Genomic DNA, 20,817 nt, shown 5'->3' with positions numbered 1-20,817 from the left:
ATACCATCATTGAGCCAATCATAATTCGCCACGTAACCATCATTGATCTTGGATATTGATGGAGTACAAGAGGTGCAATAGAAACCATGTACTGCAAAAATTGTTCATTAAAAGCATTTTATACACTATTTAAAATGCTAAATTAATAAAAAAACCACATCAATTTTTCCATTTATTTAAAATATATATATATCATCGCTTTAATACTATGTTTGACCTTTTAACGTGAAGTTTGACTGAAAACACTAAACTAACAATAAATTTATTTGACATTTAAGGTGCTCAATCGTGTATTTATAATTTACGAACTCTAGATAATTAGCAACATATCTTGGTCGCTAAGTTAAATTTACGCATCAAATCGAACATAGCTCAAGTGGTTAATGCACCTATTTCGGACAAAAGATTATGAGTTTGAATCCCCACCCCACATGTACAATTGAATCTAAAGAAATCAATATTCAATATCAAACTGCTAAACTCACAAATTTAACCAAAATAAATTGAAATATTAGGTCCAAAGTTTAGAGAAAAATTTATTTATTTTCACCTATACAAAAACAAAGATATTGTTTTTATAATTTATACGTCATGAATTTAAGATTTTTTTTTTAAATTTTGTTTGAAAGAATGAATTTAAGATTAAATGGAGGGATCATCTCACAAATTCATTATATTTTTAAATGGAGGGGCCGTTGGCAAATTCGTTATATTCATAAGTGGAGGGGTCATCTTGCAAATTATTTATATATATATGTATATTTTTTTTTCTTCTGTCATCGTTTTGGTTTCGTCTCGACCGTCTTGGTTTTGCAGTCGAAATGCCAGTAGAGCTCAGGCTTTCTCGGACCAATCGTATCTACCGGCCTTCTGTAAGTCTTCTCTTTCCACTTTCCAGTTTCCACTCTCTAATCTCATTACTGCTCCTCAAAATCCGTTACTCCTACTGTTGCAATGTTCAGGAACATCTTCAAGGCCAAATCATCGTCAATTCTCCTTCTTCGATTTCCCATAGTGGAATTCGCCTCGCCGTCAATGGATCCGTCAATCTTCAGGTTTAATTTCGCGGTTTCTTTTGTTATTTGAAAAGGAGTTACATGCTCATACCATGTCTTTCAATCGAGTGCTTTCTGAGCTACTGAACGCCTTTGGTTTCGTGTCGGAGGGTAATTGCTCTACGTGTAATCATAACTCTATCTATTTCTTCTCCCGTTGGATGCATGTTATGCTGTAAAGATTCGCGGAGGGTCTGCGGGAGTTATTGAGTCGGTTTACGGTGTCATCAAGCCTACTCCGATAGTGTGAGTTGGCACTCTTTACGATTTTTAAATCAACTGTGTATTCTGCAGACGTACCATGTAAAAGTTATATGTGATATTTGAATTCATTTCCAACTTCTGAAGTTGCTCTCGCTTGGTTGCAATACAACATGAAATCATATAAGATACGGTTAGGGAATTGAATGCTTTCACTAGTGGTAACGACTACTAAACTTGAAATTTATATTGGATATGGTTAGCGTATCATTTTGTCTTTTTATTTATCTAATAGATATAGCGGTTAATTTTGTTTCCCCCCTCATAATGACAGGAATAAGAGCATTGAGGTAAGACCATCTGGGAAGCTTGCTTCAGGTACAACTGAGGTATATTAGCCTTTGAAAGCTATGGAGTTTATATATGAATCAATGTTATAATTGTTTATTCACTCAGATTTTTCTTTTAAATTTTGTCCAATACTTATTTTCTTTGTTACACAATTGCATGTTTTGTTTATTGTTCATATCTTCCTGAGCCTGGATAACAGCCTCTTAAAATGGCTCATACTGCGTGTGCCGGATATCTTGTGTAGTTATAATGTTATATAGTTACTTGCTTATTGTTGCCTGCACGTTCAGATAGTTCACTGGACTGATTCCCTCAAAATCATGCAGATTCCATTTTCCATAATTCTGAGACAGCCAAGTGAAACCTTGGGAAGATTTTACGAGACTTTTCATGGAACTAACATAAACATTCAGGTGAAAGTTGTTAATCTTTCTAATTTCCCCTTTACTTTCTTCACACTATGAGTAAATGACTATTTGGTGTTCTGATTTTCACTCTAGTTTACCTCCCCACCACGAAAATAAACGAGATTTATCTTAACATAAACCTGATATTTGTTCAATTACTGAATAGTATGATAGTATTTAGTAACTGTAGATATAAGTAGAGGATACCTACACAAGTCGTTGTCTGCCACGATCGAGTTTATAGTTGAAAGTGATACAGGTACGATTTATTAGACCCTTCACTGTTATATATTTAACACAAGTATATGAAAATAATCTTTTTCTTTTGTTTTGTTACTAGCTGATCTTCTCGAGCGGCCATTGTCTTCTGAGATGGTTATCTTTTACATCACCCAGGATACACAAAGGCATCCACTACTTCCTGAACTAAAATCAGGTCTTTTCATCATAGTTCCTTTTCTATTATGTGTTTCTTTTATCTTATACAGGTGTGATTTTATTATATGATAATTTTTTTTTTCACGTGGGAATATTTGAACATAAGCCAACTACGGTAGTAGATAGAAGAAACAAACTATAGCTTAGTTTTTTATTTTCTATTTTAAATTTTATTTTCTATTTTTTATTTTCTATTTTCTATTTCAGTACTTATCCTTTTGCTGATGAGAGGTACTTCTAAATAGGTGGTTTTCGAGTGACAGGGAAAATGTCAACTCTGTGCTCTCTTTCAGATCCCATCACTGGTGAATTAACTGTTGAAGCATCTGCAGTTCCCATTAATTCAATTGACATTCACTTGTGTCGTGTGGAATCAGTTATTCTTGGAGAGAGAATCATAACTGAAACCTCTGTGATCCAATCTACCCAGGTATGTGCCATCTCATCTGCTCCGCGTATTTTAGTTTTTGCCTGTACAAAATTTCATATAAACTTACTGAGCTATTTTTATTTTATCCCTAGATAGCAGATGGAGACGTTTGTCGCAACATTACTCTGCCTATTTATGTCATACCACCCCGCCTTTTAACCTGCCCAACAGTCTTTGCTGGGTGAGTTGCAAATATAATAACTGCTGCACTACATTTTCAATGTCAGAGTTATCTGTTTTAGGTGCAAATACAAGTCCTTTGTATTAATCTCCTGTTAGTTCAACCAGAAATGAAAATTTTATATTTTGGCTTCTGACGTTCCTGGTTTACTTAATTCTTTTAGCAAATTTAAATATAGCCAATGTACTATTTTTGTCTACTAATCAAGATTGAGTTGTTACTGATAAACCTATTTGATGGCAAGTGGGCACAAAGCAAATGTGATTACATTGGAGGGATTGAATGACCGTTTGAATACTAATAACAGTTGTCATTCATTTCAATATTTCCCAATAAATTTCATTTTATATTCTTAACTGTGTGATGAGAAGTGAGAAAACACTCATGGAACCAAATGTATAAAACCCATTCGGCCTTTTCATTTTACCATATGATTGTAATGAATTCTAATACTGTATATCAAATAAGTTTATTTTGTTAATGATCGTAAGCAGCCTTGGTAAGTTGTTCCTTTGAAGTTCTCTCTGTGGTATCAGGTCTTGTTGAAGTGCAGTCTATCTGTTAATTGTGTGTCCATCTGTTTCTTCTCTGTCATTCTCATTTTTTACTTGGCATTTATTCCGCTAATAACGTGTCCTAATTGTTTATGACAGCCCCTTTTCAATTGAATTCAAAGTTTACATCGTTATAACCTTTCAGTCAGCGCTATCAAAATTACATTCCAAGACTGATCCAAGAACTCCAAGACTATGGGTGATCATCTCTCTCCCTCTCTCTCTCGGGTTCTTTGGATTTTCTCTTGTTTAACTAATCTAACTTGTTCTCTTGTTCTCAATTCCAGCTTGCAATTGAATCTCTACCCCTTGAGCTTGTTCGAAGTCGGTCAGATGATTAGTTCAGACCATCATTACACCTGTATTTTATGCCTTCTTGTGGATGATGCAGACTTTGAAAGGCATATTGTACCTTCATCTTTTTCGGTTTCGGTTTCTGTTTTGTTAGTTTTTTTTGGAGAGGTGGGGAGAGGGGTTTGATTTTGGTCTTAATGGGGGGTAAAGAAAAAAGACCATGTTCAAAACCTAGTTCTGTATTTATCCGTATAATAGTGTTATTTTGATTTTCGAATTCAGAAGTTATAATATGTCATTATATGAAGTTGAGATTACTAGATATATATTTTCCAAAAAGCATGAAAGGAATTTTATTTAATTTCCTTGTGTTTTGAGGACGAATGTTCTGGAGTATTTTTCTCCACCTTCATTTATTGGCCTTGAATTTGAATCGACTATTTTTATCGAATAAAAAAATAATTTCACTCTATCAACTATTTCATTAGACATTCAGTTCCACATTCACTTTATATGTTTGGAGCTGTGACATCCTCTAAACCAACCTCCAGCCTCAAAATTGTCTAAATTTCGAGACAATTCACAAAAAGAAAAAAAGAATAGTTTAATTACTCTTTTTAGTTTAGTTTATTTTAGTCGATGTATCTTGAATGTCTATTTTAATTCTTATAATTTCAAATTTTATTCATTTTTAGTCTTTATAATATTGAAACATTTATTTTACCCCTATATTTTTTTAAAAATGACTATTTTGATCCCTTCATTTTTATTATTTTTCATCGATCAAAATTTTAGTACGATACTTCATTTGCTAAATTATTCGAAATAAAATTTACATTAAAAAGTTAAAATTCGTGTTAAAATCATAATAACCAAAAAAAGAGGAAAAAAAATGGGCCTCGTCATACTATACGGTGGGCTTTTCAACTTGGAAACGGACCTCCCTTTATAAGCAAACAAAATAAAAACGCCATTATTTAGTTACCATAAAAATACACCAATGGCAGAATGGCAGAATGGCAGAAAAACCCTGCTGCTGCTGCTGCAGACTCCTCTTCACCTCTGCTCGGAAAATCCCTTCTCTGCACACTCTACTCTACAGATTGTACTCTCCCATTGTCTCCTCAAACCCTCTTTTCGCTTTCTTCTTCCGTTTCGCCTGATGGTATCTTGATACTTCGTCTTCAGCTCCAATCTTGCCACTTACCGGCGCCGTTCCTCGTGCCCAAAGCAGGACCGGTCTTCTATTCTATTTCCTCCCATGTATGCTTCTTGCCCTTTGATTCAACGTCTCCTACAAGAGGCTGAGAATTTTGATTTTTTAGCTTGTTCATTTCTTCTCCAAGTGTATTTTTGGAAATGGGCATGTTCTTATTAGCGATTAAGTTCAAGAAATTTGGGCGCTTGGCGAATGTTGACTTGACGTACTGCCTGTTTTCTGCCGTGTCCTTGTTGATTGGAGACCAAGCTGCGGATTGGACCAACGTTATTTTTGTCCGTGTTTTACTCTTCATGCTCTCTGGAAGTTCTCTTTGGGGTTGAGTTTAGTTTATTCAGTAGCAGCTAGCTACTGTGTGATTGTATCTAATTGACTTGATTGTGTCTAGGATTAGGTTAATCTTTTAATTCTTTGTGATCCAATATTAAGCTGCATGAGTTATTTAGTTTTGTTCTTTTTGTGGGGGGTTTAAATATGTTGTTGTTCTTGATAGCTACAATGTTTTCTACCATTTTTCTTTTTCTGGTAACCTTATTATTTCCAATGTTCATCCTTCATATTAGAACTCCAGACTCTTCTTTAGCAGAAATTTTACGACTTGGGTAGTTGTCATTTTTTCAAGATCTTTACAATGATTTAGTTTGCATCTCATCATCTCCTAGTTGTGACAGCCTTGATGGATTACGAGGAAGGATCTTTTGAGTGCTTGTTTTCGCAATACTGTTTGCTTCTCTTTCTATCTCTCTCTAAATCCCCCTTTTCCTTTCTTTTCTCTAATATAATAGCAATTTTATCCCTTTTTAAAAAAAAATACGAACTGATACCATTTCCTCATTTTGGCTACAGAGCTTCTATTTACTATGGAGAGTTCTGATGACGAGAAGGATGGAACTTACGGGAAATATGTTCCACGAGAACTGAGTCATCATAATCTAGTATCAAATGGTGCAAAATTTGTAGATGAAGTACTCAAAGGCCAGAATGAACTTTGCTTGGAAAATTTCCGCATGGACAAGCACATATTTTATAAATTGTGTGATATTTTGCAAGCCAAAGGCTTACTGCGTCACACAAACCGGATTAAGATTGAGGAGCAACTAGCCATATTCATGTTTATAATTGGTCACAATCTTAGGACACGAGCAGTTCAGGAGCTGTTCAGGTATTCAGGAGAAACAATAAGTCGCCATTTTAACAATGTATTGAATGCAATTATGGCAATATCATTGGACTTCTTCCAGCCTCCAGGATCCAACGTTCCAGCAGAAATATTAGAAGATCCGAGATTCTATCCCTACTTTAAGGTAGCTGGCTGGTTTTAGTTTGTCTTGTGTTTTCCTGTACTGTGGTTACCTCTTATTAAATTATCTTATTTTAGGATTGCGTGGGGGCAGTTGATGGCATACACATTCCAGTGATGGTTGGCGTTGACGAGCAAGGGCCTTTTCGAAATAAAAATGGTTTACTTTCTCAAAATGTATTAGCAGCATGCTCATTTGACCTCATGTTCCATTACGTTCTAGCAGGGTGGGAAGGATCGGCATCAGATTTGCAAGTTCTGAACTCAGCACTTACGAGGCGAAACAAACTGCATGTCCCTGAAGGTGTGTATACTAAAAGGAAAATCACGAATCTCTTAGGCTTAGTGTGACTAGTTGAATGAGTAGAAACGGTATTTGAATAGAGTATTTATTCCTTTTGGATCAGGCTATTGCTCTCTGCCATTTTCAGGCTAATTTTGTTGAATTGCAGGTAAGTACTATCTTGTGGACCAAAAGTATATGAACATGCCTGGATTCGTTGCCCCTTATCATGACGTCCCCTATCATTCAAAGGATTTTCCTGGTGGTTATCATCCTCAAGATGCCAAACAGCTGTTTAATCTACGGCATTCATTGTTGCGAAATGCTACCGACAGAACTTTTGGAGCTTTAAAGGCACGGTTCCCCATATTATTATCAGCTCCCCCTTACCCATTACAGACACAAGTTAAGTTAGTCGTTGCAACTTGTGCAATTCACAATTACATTCGGAGGGAGAAACCCGATGATTGGCTCTTTAGGCTGTACGAACAGGACCATCTTCCTCATATGGAGGATTCATTGCCTCCATTGGAGGCAGCACAGCTGGTGGGGACACACATTGAGACTCCAACTGTGGACATTGCTTTTGAGACAGAAGAACTAGAAATTACTTCGCAGTTGCGGGATGCTATCGCAACTGAATTGTGGAGTGACTATATTAATGATGTATCACCCATGTAAATTAAATGTATGTGATCATAGCTTCGAAGTTAGGTTAGATAATCTTCAGGAACACAAATGGGGTCTGATTGGGAAGGTGTACATTGGCATTACTTTGTTCATATGAAAGGAATATAACAGTGGACATTGTTTCTCACAGGTTCTCGCACAACTATACTACAAACTCGACTGTTTATTTTGTTTGTAAAGTAATATTTCATAGATCAATGTGACAAACAATCACAGGGGAACTTTGGAGTCGACTTTCAAGCGAATCTCACATTGTTGATTACTGCAGGAAGATCAACAATAAGCTGGTTACGTCGGTTGCTGATCTCTCTCTTGTTTATTATTTTAAAGTCAATGTTAGTTTGAGGCATAGCATATGGTTCTAAAATGTCAACTTTCGTTTGGACTTTCTTGTTTTTTCTTTTAGGCACATCAAGTTGTGAACTACTGCCAAGGAGACAACAGGTTAGCTTTTCTTGAGAATTTCAACTTTCTGATGTTTATATGCATTGAGTTGAACTCTGTTACGTATCTCAAACTTTCAGATTCAAGGCATCGAAAATGGCTGTTGTGAAAGATCTGAGCTAAGCTACAAAAATGTGATTGCTCAATTATTTTTGCTTCTTTTTCTGGATGATTGTGGCTGTTGTTTTGATCCTATTTTTGCTCTTTCATGCTTCAACTGAGAAATATTTGCAAAAGGGGTTCTTTTTTCTTCTTAAAAGAGATAAAAATGTGGCAGCAAAAGAAGTGCATGCTTCCCTGAGTTGAATTATGATTGAGAACGTGGTTCACTTTTTTGAGCAAAGGCCAAGCAGATGGCTGGCTTAACTTGCAAGAGCAACCATGTCTTTAACAGATCAGAACTCAGAGGCTGTTTTCTTCTTTTCTTCTGTTTCTTTTTACTGCTACATTCCTTTGGCTTCCATTTGAAAGTACCCCAAGTTCCCTACACTCTGTAATTTTCTTTTAAATCTGTTGGCATTGTCTGTATATGGTACCCCTTCTGTTGGGAGTGGGGCTACAAAATGGTTGGACCCCTAAATTGTCACATTCATACTTTTCTTTTGAATCAAATAGCAAAGAAACATTTCTTTAACGTTTACTCGCCCACTTTCAGGATTGTGTCTATCCGATCTCAAAATTTTCAACTCCATTAGGTATTTTTAAAATTCACGGAGATCTATTAAATGAAATTTTAACATGATCTTAATCTTTGAATTTGGTGACTAATAGGTTTACAAATTTTTAAATAGAAAGTTTAATCATACATTTTATAGTCCACTCACTTAATAGGCACAAAATTTAAAGTTTAGAAATCTATCATATACTTTTTGCTCTTTAGGCTTTTTCCTTTCAAAACTAGTTCAAGTTATTATTATAATTATTTTTTTTAAACTATTAAAATTTCAAGACTAATAAGTTTCTATCACAACACTTGGTATTCCAAAAATTTGTTAGACATGAAGTGGAGCACAGATGGATACTTTTGTTTTGGTTACATTTTTTTTTCAATTATGTATTTAACTAAAAGATTCGAGATTTAAATAAACATTTCTACTAGTCGATGAATAAAAAAAAAAAAAAAGCATATTTTATAATATGGGGGATTGAGCTTTGGCCCTTTGGTATTTATTGGATACTCTGACTTCCTCTGATTCATTGGTCAGTCATTTTAGTTGACTTTTCTTTCTCTCTTTCTTTACATCTTTATTTTATAATGTTCTTCAATTAGGATCTTTTTGGATCGCGGATTAGACATAAACTCATCCTTATAAAATTCATTTTTTTATGCTAATTCTTGTAAATGAAAATTTCATAAATACACGATAATCTATTATTTTGAACAATATTAATACACACAAACTCAAGATCAACCCTACATTTTATAAATCTAAATTTATTGAAATTCATACATCTTCATGAATTTTATACAATAAATTTAGCAATCGTCAAGAAAAATCTAAATTTCTTTACTTTTCTATCTTGTAGTTATTGATAGGAACAAATCGATTATTAATATTAGATATGTTATTGCGTTGTCTATGATTATGTCATCACCCCTTCTAATATAATATGTTACATACATTAAGTTAAGATTATGTATATTAATATGTTATATAATGTGTGGATAATAGAAAAGTAAAAAATGAAAAAAGTGGAGGACAAAATTGAGAATAAATAAAAGAGAAGAAGAAAGGAAACAGACACAAAAAGGCTGCACTAACAATCATTTTGAACCCATTCTCTCTCTCTCTCTCTCTCTCCAATTCCAAATCCAAATTCTTAATCCTTTCTCTCTCTCTTCTTTCGAATTTCAATCTCAGTTTCTCTGAATCTCTAGAGAGAGAGAGATAGAGAGAGAGAGAGAGAGAGAGAGAGAGAGCAGAGGAGAGATGTTGAATCCGGCGAACGATCTGTTACCGCCGCCGTCTTCTCCAACCAATTCATCCATCTCCTCCTCCGATCTCGACACTGAGGTGCTCGCCGTCGCATCCTCCCATTTTCCGATTCTTGACCTATTTTTTATTTTGGAAATTCAATTCCGTTCGTTGCTTTTGTTCTGCAGTCTACAGGTTCGTTTTTCCATGATAGGAGCACGAGCTTGGGGACTCTAATGGGCGTCAGTTTTCCGGCGATAACCTTCCGAGCGCCGTCACAGAACCGAGACCAACACGCCGGCGCAGCCGCCGCCGCCGCCGGCCCTTCCCGCAGGAGCAAGAAGCCGAAGAGGAAAACCACGGCGGCGCCGGCACTCGTCGCGGATCGGAAGCGGAGGTGGTGGCGGCTGTGCCGGGACGACGGCGTTAAGCCGGCATCTCTCGGCGAGTTTCTCGAGGTCGAACGGAGATTTGGGGACGGTGCTTTCTACGGTAACGCGGTGGATCTGGAAGGCGTGGTAGATCAACAGAGGAATGGGCGAATGTTGTTCGCCGACGGGAGAGTGCTTCCGCCGCCGCCGCAAACGGAGGAAGACGCGTCGGCGGCCGGCGCTCTCTGCCGGTTTTCCGTATCGCTCACCGGGATTTGCAGCGGCGGTGCCGGCTAAAATGTGGGATTTCTGCAGTTTATTTATCATATTATATTTATTATATATTAATTAATCAAATGCTTTAATTAACGTGGAAGAAAGAAAGGGAAAAAAAAAACGTCACCTTTATCTTGTAGGTGACCCTCTTTTATTTGATTTCCTTTAATCATCTCACACATTACTCTTCTCTTTTTTCTTTAAAAAAAAAGTAACACTCAGATCTTCATCTTTGAAGCTTCCGGAGATTTTTCTGTTCAGGTTGTGAATTATCAATTATGAACTTTGTTTGAGCAAAATTCATAAATTAATTTGAAAAAATGTATCCCTCTACTAATAATTTTTCCATATCACATCTAGTTTATTCAATAGGATTAGATTTCTAATATATTTAATTAGGATTTTTTTTAGTACAAGTGTAGACAGAAGGATTTGAATCCATGATATTTTAATCAAACACATGTGTCAATTACTACTAACTTAAGTTTACGTTGACAACAATATATTCAATCAGTTCTCCAACATTATCTATAGAATACTAAATCAACATAAGTTGATATGATGTGAAAAGTAAGTAATTAGGTTAATGAAATGTTATGCTGGCGTTTCACTAGTTCTTTTCATAATACTTTTACATCCGTGAGTATTTCGACAGATTTGTGCACACCTCGACCTCGACTCTTCTTATGATCATGCTGATCTTAATAACAAAGAGATTATATCATGAAAGGGAAAGTGGAAGAAAAATTGTAAGCAAGATTTTCAATGCTCATGTGTATAGATAGTTATGGGCCATATTTTGAAGGAAGTGATATTGGAGGTGGGAACCATCCATTGGCATGGAGATGTGACCTTTCTTTTCAAAAAATGCCAAAGGACTTATTTGAGTGGATAAAGGGTTAAAATCCAATTAGATGTTGAAAACATACAACCAACCAAATGAGTTCTCAATGTTCATACACATCCATTGTTGCCCACCTAACAAGATATATGTTTTATGTCACTTTCACCTTTGACAATGCCCCTAATAAACTTGATAATGAAAGCTTTTAAGCTTTTAAGGAAAACAAACAAGTAGACAGATTATGAAGGTCTGACCAACCATCCACACAGAATTTTCCAAAATGAAGAACAGATTTATTCAAAATGTAGAAAACTTGTTATCTTTTCTTAGTTCAAAGAGTCTGAGGCAGCATTATGAAAAACAATACCAACAAAAATAACTCTCACATACAATTTAAGAGTTCCAGTTCGCTCCTGCTCTATAGAATATTATGGTATAGTTTTCGCTATCTTCGGTTTGTTTTTTGCCTGAGTCTTTTGAAAGCCATGAAGGTTACGGCAGCCGAGAGAGAGTACCTGCACAAAGATCAGCCATTGCAAGAATAAGATTGTGTTAAGTCTTCTTATTGAAACTTCTTTAACATCAAAATCTTCTTTACTTTCCCTTCGTTCCCTTTTTGCAAGGATTATGAGTTGAATTAGGCTTCTACATGAACAAAACGAATTGCAAGCCAACAAAAAAAACGAAGTGCCTATAGATTAAAGTACGTCGACTGCTAGGATCGGGGAACCTTCAGTTAAGGTTTGAAGTGTTTTTGAAGCAGTAGAATAAACAACATTCGGCAGTCAACCGACCAAATGGGAATCAGATATAATGCAACATCTAATTCTCAATACAATTGCAATAATAACTAGTCAGAAGTAAAAGAAACTGAAATTTATTCCATATCTAAAATCTAATTTTATATGCACGGTGAGAAGGAAAGACCAAGGATCTAGAGCATCAGCAAAGAAACACATGAAAACGTCAAATGCCTTTATGCTTAGGAGTACCTCATGGTCATACTCATATGCATATGAGGAAGCTGTAGTGAATTTTACGTGGAAAATGATATATGGAAAAGGGTAACGACATACCATGTTAATGTGTAATTAAGATGATCCTGTGGCATAACAGAACTCCGTGTCAAGGTATTAACATCCTTTGGAATGGGGTATGGATCACTCGGGTTCACATCCTCATTTATGTCTTCCACATAAATAACATCCTCAGGAAGACCAGACGCACGGGCAATCCCTGGAACGTCAACATAAAACCACTGGCTAGAGCGGGGATCATTTGCTGGAACAAATATGCTAGGCTTCTCACTTGTGCGAACTACTCCAATTACTTCTGTTGGAGTAATGGGAGCGACATCATTCTGCATATCAAGAAAAGTTAGAATATTGGTCTTAGAATCTATATGAATGACATTTATCAGGAGGAAATATCATAAAGAACCTTTAGATTCTCAGCCCTTTTGGACCAGAACTTCCACCAAGAGCTTCTCTCACTCTCTTGAATCGAGGAGGATGCAATATCTGAAGACTGTTCACTACTTTGTTGATCTACTTCCAAAGCCTTCTCCTTCCAACTACGCGGAACCCATCCTCTATTAACCAAAACCGGTGACTGCACACTGGAGGAGGGTTATTTGATATATTCTTGGTTAAATGGAGTCACAAATCAAATACCAAACAACTTAATAGACAGATTTCGATTGCATACAGCATGACAATGGGAATTGGGAGAAATAAAGGTGCTATTTTGTTCCGTATCCTTGGGAATTCATTACAGATCCATGTGTTAATAAACATTGAGAGCTAAGTAAGTGAAGCCATGATAACCATACTACCGTATTATGAATGAATAACTTATGAAACTACAGAAGTAAGCCAATTAAACCATAAGAATGAAAGAATCCCAATAACAAATTACCATTTATTTAGTTCATATCAGCAGGAAAAGAGAAATCTGATTTGGTGGTGCGGAACAGAAAGTTTGCAAGAATAGGAAAAAGCCATGTTATGAATCAGATATTGATGTTTTAAATATAAATAGATTGGTTGATAGTAATGATACTAATGAAATTAAAATCTTGGTTCAGTATCATGGGGAAATAAACAATGCAGGTTCTCTCTTATAAAACAATGATTATAAATTGGTATATTCAACCATAAAGCTTCACTGGAAAATACCTATCAGGTATGTTGGGAATGGGCACCAATGGGGTAATAACATAATGGCCATTTTCAGTCACTCCTGAAATGCTTCTTGAACGTGGACCGACATAGATTGATTTTTCTCATCAAAAACTCCTTTACAGATTACCCTTCTGAACTCCAGATCATCTAGCTTGTCTTCCAATGGAAACAAGCTGTTTATGTTCACGGGTTCCATTAACAATCGCTTCTGCCTGAAATCTAGCATTTCTATCTGCAAAATAAAGTGCCAAAGATGGTTGGTACTTGGATGAAAAATTTGTGTACATCAGTTCCCTGCAAGAGTATTTAGATGATTTGATGTAGAAAATACATAAAGAGTAAACTATGGAAATTACTTTCGGCTTCCAAAGAAGCCTGAGCATGGCCATGCAGAGATGTAATATAGAAAAAAGTTTCAACATCCTGACAGGCCAAATGTTTTAATGATTCAACATCTGCACTCCTCAGTTGTCAAAATTCACTTCCGCAAAGAGTATCACCACAACAATTTCCCCCCCTATGCCACCAACCGAACCCATATGTCAATGAGAAAGGTTAGAAATCCTTCACATAGACCCCATTAATTGTCCTTAAGATTTTAGAAATCATAGATCCTTTTCAACTATCAATCTTCCACAAAATGAATATATAGGGCAACACCTGTAAACAATGTAAAGCATAAACAATATGATCCAAGCGTCTAAACTTGATCTCCCATCTGCAAGACCAGCATTCTTTTGGAGCTGTGCATTTCTTCTAATGGAGGAATTTCACTAATTTTAACTGGATCAATGATTAAATAAGCAATGAAAGAAATACCCATCCTTTTTTCCTGAGTCGATTAATTGCAAAAGACAGAACAGGCCTCTTCAGTTTTAACACAAAAAATGTGTCGAATGCATACTCGTGTTAGATCAATTACAGCTTAATTTGTTGGGGGAGGGACGGGGAAATTGAAAAACTAAACCGTAAACAATATAATTGAAACAAGCACACAACACAATATCCAGCAATAATTCAAAATACCTTCTCTTGCCTCCTGAAAATCTGCCACGTTCCGAGGCCAAACGTGAGAGCCCCAGGTAGAAACAGGAGCCATTTTGACCATCTCGACTCTCTTTGTTTCTCTAAGAAAACACCCACCAACCAAAACACGAATTTCAACAATCAAATCACATGAACCTAAATCATTTTCCAAAATTAAGACAAACCCAGATAGAAGGAAGCTCAGAAAACTCACGTTGAGCTTGCGAAAGGGAAGATGACTGGGGATCCGAGGCAGAAGAAACTGCAGCGGCAGAGCTGAACAAAGAATAAGATGAAGGCGTGGAGTAGTGCCCGGAAAGGGAAAGACAAGGACGAAATTTGGTTATGGATTTAGCAAAATAAGGTGATGCCATGTTCTTAATGCTGACATTTGGAGAGTTTCAGTCGTTTTCTTCAGCTGGCTGCCCTGCCCCGCTGAGCTTGCAAACTCTTCCTGGGGGTTAAGGGTTTATGAATTTGCCTTCATATTTCATACAGCCGCTGCCTCTTGTTCAAAGAGAAATTCAACTTGCTCAATAAAATAAATTGTATTCCACTTTTATAATTAAAAATCAAATCACAATTTAATAAATCATTGTAATATTGCATACTCAATAAAAATAAAAGAAAAAAGAAAAATCAGATCATACCAATTGTAAATTTTTTTTAATAAAAAAGAACCCATTATCAACAAATTAAGTTCTTTTTTTCTTTTAATTTTTTAGTACCTCAACCAAACTTTGTTCTTTTGTTTAATTCAAAATGTTTCACTTGACAAGGAGATGTTTGTTGTAGCGAAATTTTGACCCTTGCAATATTTGGTGGAAGGAATAACTGCAAAGAGAAGAAGAACACTTTATTCAAGTAAATTTGATTAATTATTATTAAAAAACTAATAAATCTGATCCATTATCTCAATTCGAATTATTTACATACTAGCATGCATATTAATTAGGGGAGTTACGTTAACTTAACGGGTGGAATGAAGATTCGAAGCCCTTACTTTAAAAATTACTTTTATATCTTAATTTCCAACCAATTTTAGTAAACTTTGATTTCTAATTTTTTCGGTCCTACCGATCATTTATAAAAGATTTCAATAATAAATGAGAATGAGATTGTGGACATCAAAATGGACAATGCACTTCAAATTATATCCACGGCCAATCATATGCATTCATAGACTTTCTTTTAACATATGTTATTAGAAGTATATAAAAATAAATATCTATGATAGTTAATGTTTCATTTATTCCATTATTTTTATTGACATTAAAATAATATTTTTATTTTAGAATTAAAATGAATCACATTAGGTTTAAAAATAGGTTAAGGAAATCTTAATTAAATTTTAAAAATGAAAAACAAATCATTTTTAAAACTCATGTTTTGTTTTTATTGAGTAAAATTTAAAAAATAACTTTTAAAATATAACCTAAAATTAAATTAAATTTTATTTTGTTAGTTCAACCAATACTAAGATTCTATCCTACTAGCTAACTAGAGAGGGTAATATTTGTTTTTAAAAGATATATGTTAAAAGACAAAAATAATAAAGGTAAAAATCATATAAAATTTACATTATCTTTGACGACGAGGGACATTAAAATCTACCCAAATCCGATAAGCGGATTGCTTATGAATTAAATTTACCCAAATATTAGATATCTAATAAAATTACCCAAAAGTAACTATAAGCAAAATTATATTGAGAAAGGAAGATCAAGAATAAAATTAGAGAATGTGAAGGGGGTTGTGATGCCGCCGCCGCCGTGACTGTGGCTGCGAAAGCCGCTTCCTCCCCTCTGCCGGCGGCGATCATTACAGAAAAATTACAATGGCAAAGTTGGAAACATAAATAACAGTAAATTGCAATGTATATGCAAATAATGCATGAAATGACGCGCTTACCCCTATTGTCAACAAATATGCACGAATCTGTATCGGGGATCTGAGGACATGGACGACTTTTTCGATGTATGCTTGTTTCATTGCCCTGCTGCAACTTCTTCTACATTTTATGTTCGTTTTTAAATGTTTCATCTAAATGATATTGTGTTATGCTATGTGTGATTATGGCTTTGCGAGATGTGGGTTTAGTTGGCCACCTACAAATGGAACTTTGTATTGGATCGGCGCTCAAACATGTATACTCCGAAACTTTTAGTACTTAATTATCTAAACTAATACCAAGTCAGGTTTAAATGGATGTCAATTGGGTACCTTTGAGAATGTGGACCTCCACCTCTTGTAAGAGAAGTTTTGGAAATTTTTTCTTTTATTAAAAGAAAAGAGCTTTGGAAAATGTTGTCCTGCAATTACGACGTCTACCTATCATTTAACAAATCTTTTGTTGAGAGCTAGAAGATTATTTATTAGCAAAATTGATGTTCCGCCAAATTCCTTATTGGTCATAATCTTTTCCATGTCGCAATCGAGCTGATATATGTTTATAGATGTTATAGAGAACAAAAATGACCCGAAACGAGATAAGGAGTTGAAGTCCGAGATCATCAATTGAAGGAGACCGGCTCGCAACGTAACGGGTCGGACTAAAGGACGACTAGCGTCGAGGCAGAGAACGAGGAAAGCAACCGACAGAAAACCAACCGGGCTGAGCAGGGCTCGGTCCCTACCCCTGCTCGGCCTCGGGCAAGGCTCAGCCGAAGGCCCAGCCCGTGAATCTCCCACCTGCGATCAACGATTCCCCTCAGGCCTTGAAACGCTGAATTAGGGTTTTGGCTACGGAAGGTTCTAGAATCATGTTCGACCCAACCTTAGAGCGAGGCAATTGACTTATCTCTAGCTCACTATTTTCTCAACTCTCCCTCGTTAACTTAAGCATCGGAGCCCGTGTGACTGAGGTCACATCGGTTTAGATCGATTTAGTTTTGCAGGTATCGATTCCCTTATTATCAAGTTATGTGTGTGCGAGAAGGAGAATCGGAGGGTCAAAATCCACGCATCAACAATAGACACATTGGTTCATTCTCCTCATGCTCGACATGGCCGAATTGAGATCCAAATGCATGTGCCCTTGGTAGGGTAGAACCATATGTTTGTATTTATTTTACACCTAACATGTTCTTACCCAAATTCATGTTGTGTTTTATTTTTTTATTGAATCACAGGAAGATTTTTGAAATATATCTATTATTGGAAGGGGCGAAAGTAGGCTCACTATTAAAAGGTTGAAAAACGCACAACAAAAGGTGGAAGAGATAAAATTTGTAATTTAAACAAAAAGAAGGAAAAAAATTAGTTGCGTAAAACAAGGTTTTTTTTTGCCCCTTTCCTTCAGGAAAGTTGCCTAAAACAATTAAAAGAGAGTCCACGTGGATAGAAAAATTCGAGTAATCAGGAGTGTACCAGCTCAGACTATTAAATTTTACTTTTATAAATAATTTTTTAAAAGATCAAATCTTCACAATTCATTATTATTTTAAAAAAATTATATTTTTACATTTCATTCTTTTATATTCTACAACTCATTAATTTTGATAAGAAATCTCTATTTTGCATTTCTCTCTCATGGTGAAATATTTAAGGGTGATGAAGAGAATATTACTTTTTAAGTATTTAAGAAAATATTTAAGTATTTTTATTAGTAGATCCACGTCATTTTTAATATAGTGCTGTTGGCGTGGCAAAAAGTGAGTGATGACTCCCAATAGTACAATGATGACAAAAATGGTTAAGGTTTAATGGAGTAGAGTGGTAACGGCAGAGGAAAGGAATCTCAGCTCAATTGCAAATGGTGGTAAGTGTAGGAAAATCCAAAACTAAAACAAACAACCAACCCCCTATTTTGCATGCGCTAAGCTAGCAAATTCTCATGTTTTTCAACCCATTCCTCTTCATTATTCATGATTCCCACAAAGGCAAAATAAACATTCATGCTGCAGCTTCTCCATAAAAACGAAAGCAACAATGAAAAAGTTACGATGTTATTGGCTCTAAGGATAAGGATAAAAGATAGAATGGACTAAAATGATGAACAGGAAAACGGCCTACAGAAATGATGAAACTAGCAGTAAACCCACAAATGAGGAAGAAGCAGCTGCCAACCCATACGCTGGATTCTTCTTGGTTGAGCTGTTAGGTTTGCTGGAACTCGAAGAATCTGAAATCCAAAATAATTATAAAAACCCAACAATCAACCAATTTGAACATTAAATTTTCATGAAATCGGTACTTCGATCGTCAAACAATCAAAATCACATTCAGATTAGCACAATATAGCCAAAATTTTTGGGCACTAACAGAATCGAATTAAAAAAAAATGAAGATCCACAGGAATTTGATTTACCATTGGAAGTTGTAGGGACTGGAGGAGGAGGAGGAGGAGGATAAGGACGAGGAGGAGCATCCGTTGATGCAGTTGGTGGGCTCGCCCCCGCTGAAAAAAGGCAGGGGAAAACGTACGAAAGTGATTTAAACGACGTCGTAATGTGCTCAAGTGAAATTGATTTTCGAGTTGAGTGAAATAGTACCATCGGCGCACTTGGAAGTATCAGCCTTGCCGCCGCAGGCAGCGGGAAGCTTCAAGGCGTCGCTCTGAGTGACATTGAGGCCCTTCAACAGCTGCGCGTTATCGAAGAAGGAGCAGAGACAGTTGGGATCGTCGGCCAGCATCTCCTTCAGCGGCACACAGCACGCCGGCGACGGATTGGACGGCGGCTTGATGAACGGTTGACAGGGAAGAATCTTCTGTATGCAGGGCGGAAGTTGGCCGGCCTGATGACCGACCACGATCCAGTCGCGATCTTCAGAGAATACGACGAAAATGTGAGAAGAAATAATCAAGAGGAGGAAGGGGAGGAATGTAGCGGACGCCATTGTTTCCGATCGAGAGAGAAATTGATGTCGTAGTTCTTACAGGGGAGCGGAAAGCAGGGGTAGTTAGGGCTGGGAAGTAATGAGGGGTATTTATAGGGTGGTTCGGGCTTCTCCCTCGCCATCGCCATCGCCATCGCCACAACTGATATTTCTAACTTATTCCTAATATTTCGCTTCTTCAGTTACACTTCGCCATCGTTTTGTGCGTACAGCTGCCAGAACACAACTCAGTCCCAAGGATTTTTCCTTTTTTTTTGTTTGTTTGTTTTTTTTAATATAATTATCTTGTGTTGTTTGCTGTTTTTAAAATTTTGTGAGTTTTGTTAATTTATTTATTTTTTTATAATAGAAAACATTGCATTAAGAAGTAATAGGAAGATTATGGGTTTCATGAAAGTGTGGCGATCACATACCACAATTAGAATTTGGGAAGGAAAATAATCATCCTTTGACGTTGAGGTTGACTCATCAATTATGGGGGATATTGTCAATTATAGCACCCCTATTTAGAATTGAAAGGGAAATAATTGATTTCAAAGTTGTCTTCTTTTCCGCTATGGCAGATAAGGAAGGATTATGCAAATTTCTCAAATCATACTACCGAATCTCAATACAATCAAGACTCGTAGCCTCCACAAATTCCATAACAGTGTTTGAGTCGACCGTCGTTGTACCTCTGATCCACTGTTGCCTAGGATGCAACGAAGATAAAGAGTCATCCTAAGAAATCGCACGTGGATTCACCAATTTGTGTATGATAACTCTTCCAAACACATTGATGATGAAGCCACGAACTATACATAATAATATTGTCTTTGACTTTCTCAGCCGCAACATCACTATCGCCATCCAACAGGGAGATCCCGACACCCGACTACCATTCGCCATCATAGAAATTGGCGGGAAAGAAAGATTCTCCCCGAAAATCACCACATGATGGAGTGTTTTCCACATCTAAGTCGCTCTCTTACGCCCTGCGCTGGCACATGATTTGTTGTTTCTTTCTCATCCAAGCAAACTTGACATATAGGCAATACATTTATGCCTTTTCTTTCTCAAATTTGAGATTTGTTATGAATTATTGCTTTCCATATAAAAATCTTGATGCAGAGGGCCACTTAATTCTCCAGAATGTATAGTCCACCACGCCTCTTTGTTTCTATCACTCGTTGAATGCGATAATAATATAGTCCTCGTAGTAAACTTTTATCCATTTTTAACCGGATAGTGACCCTGCTTGATGTAATGTCAAGTTCATTGATCCAACCCACTCGTGCCACTACTTGGATTTGGGTGATCATCTCTCCATGTCTATGCACAAACTACTTCCTCTAACTTCACCAAATCCCACCTCTACTTCCTCAGGGAGTAATGAAATCAGTCATCAAGATATATCTTCCTATTTTGATTCAAATTTAAAAATATTGGATGAAAAAATTGATTCTCGAGGTATCCATGCATCTTCGTAAAAATCAATAGTGGTTCCATCACCCACCACTTGCCGGCCACCCGTCG

General features: G+C 36.3%; 4 protein-coding genes across 5 annotated transcripts; 2 read left to right on the top strand and 2 right to left on the bottom strand.

Annotated features, from left to right (window-relative positions):
* Window positions 1-721: 721 nt before the first annotated feature.
* Window positions 722-4,233, top strand: LOC111009075 (uncharacterized). Of its 2 annotated transcripts, none has more exons than XR_015789584.1 (11): window positions 722-872; window positions 963-1,055; window positions 1,237-1,301; window positions 1,591-1,645; window positions 1,934-2,020; window positions 2,189-2,273; window positions 2,355-2,450; window positions 2,698-2,882; window positions 2,979-3,063; window positions 3,717-3,816; window positions 3,905-3,946. XR_015789584.1 is itself a non-coding variant. In XM_022282012.2 (11 exons), exons 1-11 carry the CDS (start codon window positions 822-824, stop codon window positions 3,956-3,958), a joined length of 960 nt encoding a protein of 319 aa, XP_022137704.1. In that variant the 5' UTR covers window positions 722-821; the 3' UTR covers window positions 3,959-4,233. The 2 variants fall into 2 exon arrangements, 1 of the variants encoding a protein (XP_022137704.1); XM_022282012.2 differs by having other exon boundaries at window positions 2,975-3,063; window positions 3,905-4,233.
* A 5,357-nt stretch (window positions 4,234-9,590) lies between these two features.
* Window positions 9,591-10,670, top strand: LOC148212593 (uncharacterized protein At3g17950-like). Its single transcript, XM_088122112.1, has 2 exons — window positions 9,591-9,862; window positions 9,952-10,670. The coding sequence occupies exons 1-2, from the start codon at window positions 9,779-9,781 to the stop codon at window positions 10,429-10,431; spliced, it is 564 nt and encodes a 187-aa protein (XP_087978238.1). The 5' UTR covers window positions 9,591-9,778; the 3' UTR covers window positions 10,432-10,670.
* An 855-nt stretch (window positions 10,671-11,525) lies between these two features.
* LOC148212592 (surfeit locus protein 1-like) lies at window positions 11,526-14,987 on the bottom strand. Its single transcript, XM_088122111.1, is given in 7 exon segments — window positions 11,526-11,769; window positions 12,331-12,614; window positions 12,695-12,872; window positions 13,432-13,537; window positions 13,540-13,669; window positions 14,464-14,564; window positions 14,678-14,987. Coding segments are annotated over 7 exon segments (1,029 nt in total). The 5' UTR covers window positions 14,838-14,987; the 3' UTR covers window positions 11,526-11,699.
* Window positions 14,988-18,299: 3,312 nt separating this feature from the next.
* LOC148212591 (non-specific lipid transfer protein GPI-anchored 3-like) lies at window positions 18,300-19,382 on the bottom strand. Its single transcript, XM_088121921.1, has 3 exons — window positions 18,957-19,382; window positions 18,773-18,862; window positions 18,300-18,586 (listed from the first exon to the last, which is right to left on the bottom strand). The coding sequence occupies exons 1-3, from the start codon at window positions 19,300-19,302 to the stop codon at window positions 18,474-18,476; spliced, it is 549 nt and encodes a 182-aa protein (XP_087978047.1). The 5' UTR covers window positions 19,303-19,382; the 3' UTR covers window positions 18,300-18,473.
* Between the last annotated feature and the right edge of the window lie 1,435 nt (window positions 19,383-20,817).

Source organism: Momordica charantia, assembly GCF_013281855.1.
Source record: "Momordica charantia cultivar OHB3-1 chromosome 3 unlocalized genomic scaffold, Mcharantia_2.0 BLBB01000003.1, whole genome shotgun sequence".
In the NCBI taxonomy this organism is placed as follows: domain Eukaryota; kingdom Viridiplantae; phylum Streptophyta; class Magnoliopsida; order Cucurbitales; family Cucurbitaceae; genus Momordica; species Momordica charantia.
The sequence above is the reverse complement of the archived record's forward strand: the minus strand, read 5'-3'. Positions and strand labels throughout refer to the sequence as shown.

What these genes read in the sequence shown, in the direction of transcription:
- LOC111009075 (XM_022282012.2), top strand. Translation starts at nt 822, where the DNA reads ATGCCAGTAGAGCTCAGGCTTTCTCGGACCAATCGTATCTACCGGCCT. An exon ending in ATGGATCCGTCAATCTTCAG is followed by an intron (nt 1,056 to 1,236) that starts GTTTAATTTCGC and finishes TATGCTGTAAAG; the next exon opens with ATTCGCGGAGGGTCTGCGGG. An exon ending in CAAGAACTCCAAGACTATGG is followed by an intron (nt 3,817 to 3,904) that starts GTGATCATCTCT and finishes TCTCAATTCCAG; the next exon opens with CTTGCAATTGAATCTCTACC.
- LOC148212593 (XM_088122112.1), top strand. Translation starts at nt 9,779, where the DNA reads ATGTTGAATCCGGCGAACGATCTGTTACCGCCGCCGTCTTCTCCAACC. An exon ending in CCTCCGATCTCGACACTGAG is followed by an intron (nt 9,863 to 9,951) that starts GTGCTCGCCGTC and finishes TTTGTTCTGCAG; the next exon opens with TCTACAGGTTCGTTTTTCCA.
- LOC148212591 (XM_088121921.1), bottom strand. Translation starts at nt 19,302, where the DNA reads ATGGCGTCCGCTACATTCCTCCCCTTCCTCCTCTTGATTATTTCTTCT. An exon ending in TACTTCCAAGTGCGCCGATG is followed by an intron (nt 18,863 to 18,956) that starts GTACTATTTCAC and finishes GCCTTTTTTCAG; the next exon opens with CGGGGGCGAGCCCACCAACT. An exon ending in AGTCCCTACAACTTCCAATG is followed by an intron (nt 18,587 to 18,772) that starts GTAAATCAAATT and finishes TTTGGATTTCAG; the next exon opens with ATTCTTCGAGTTCCAGCAAA.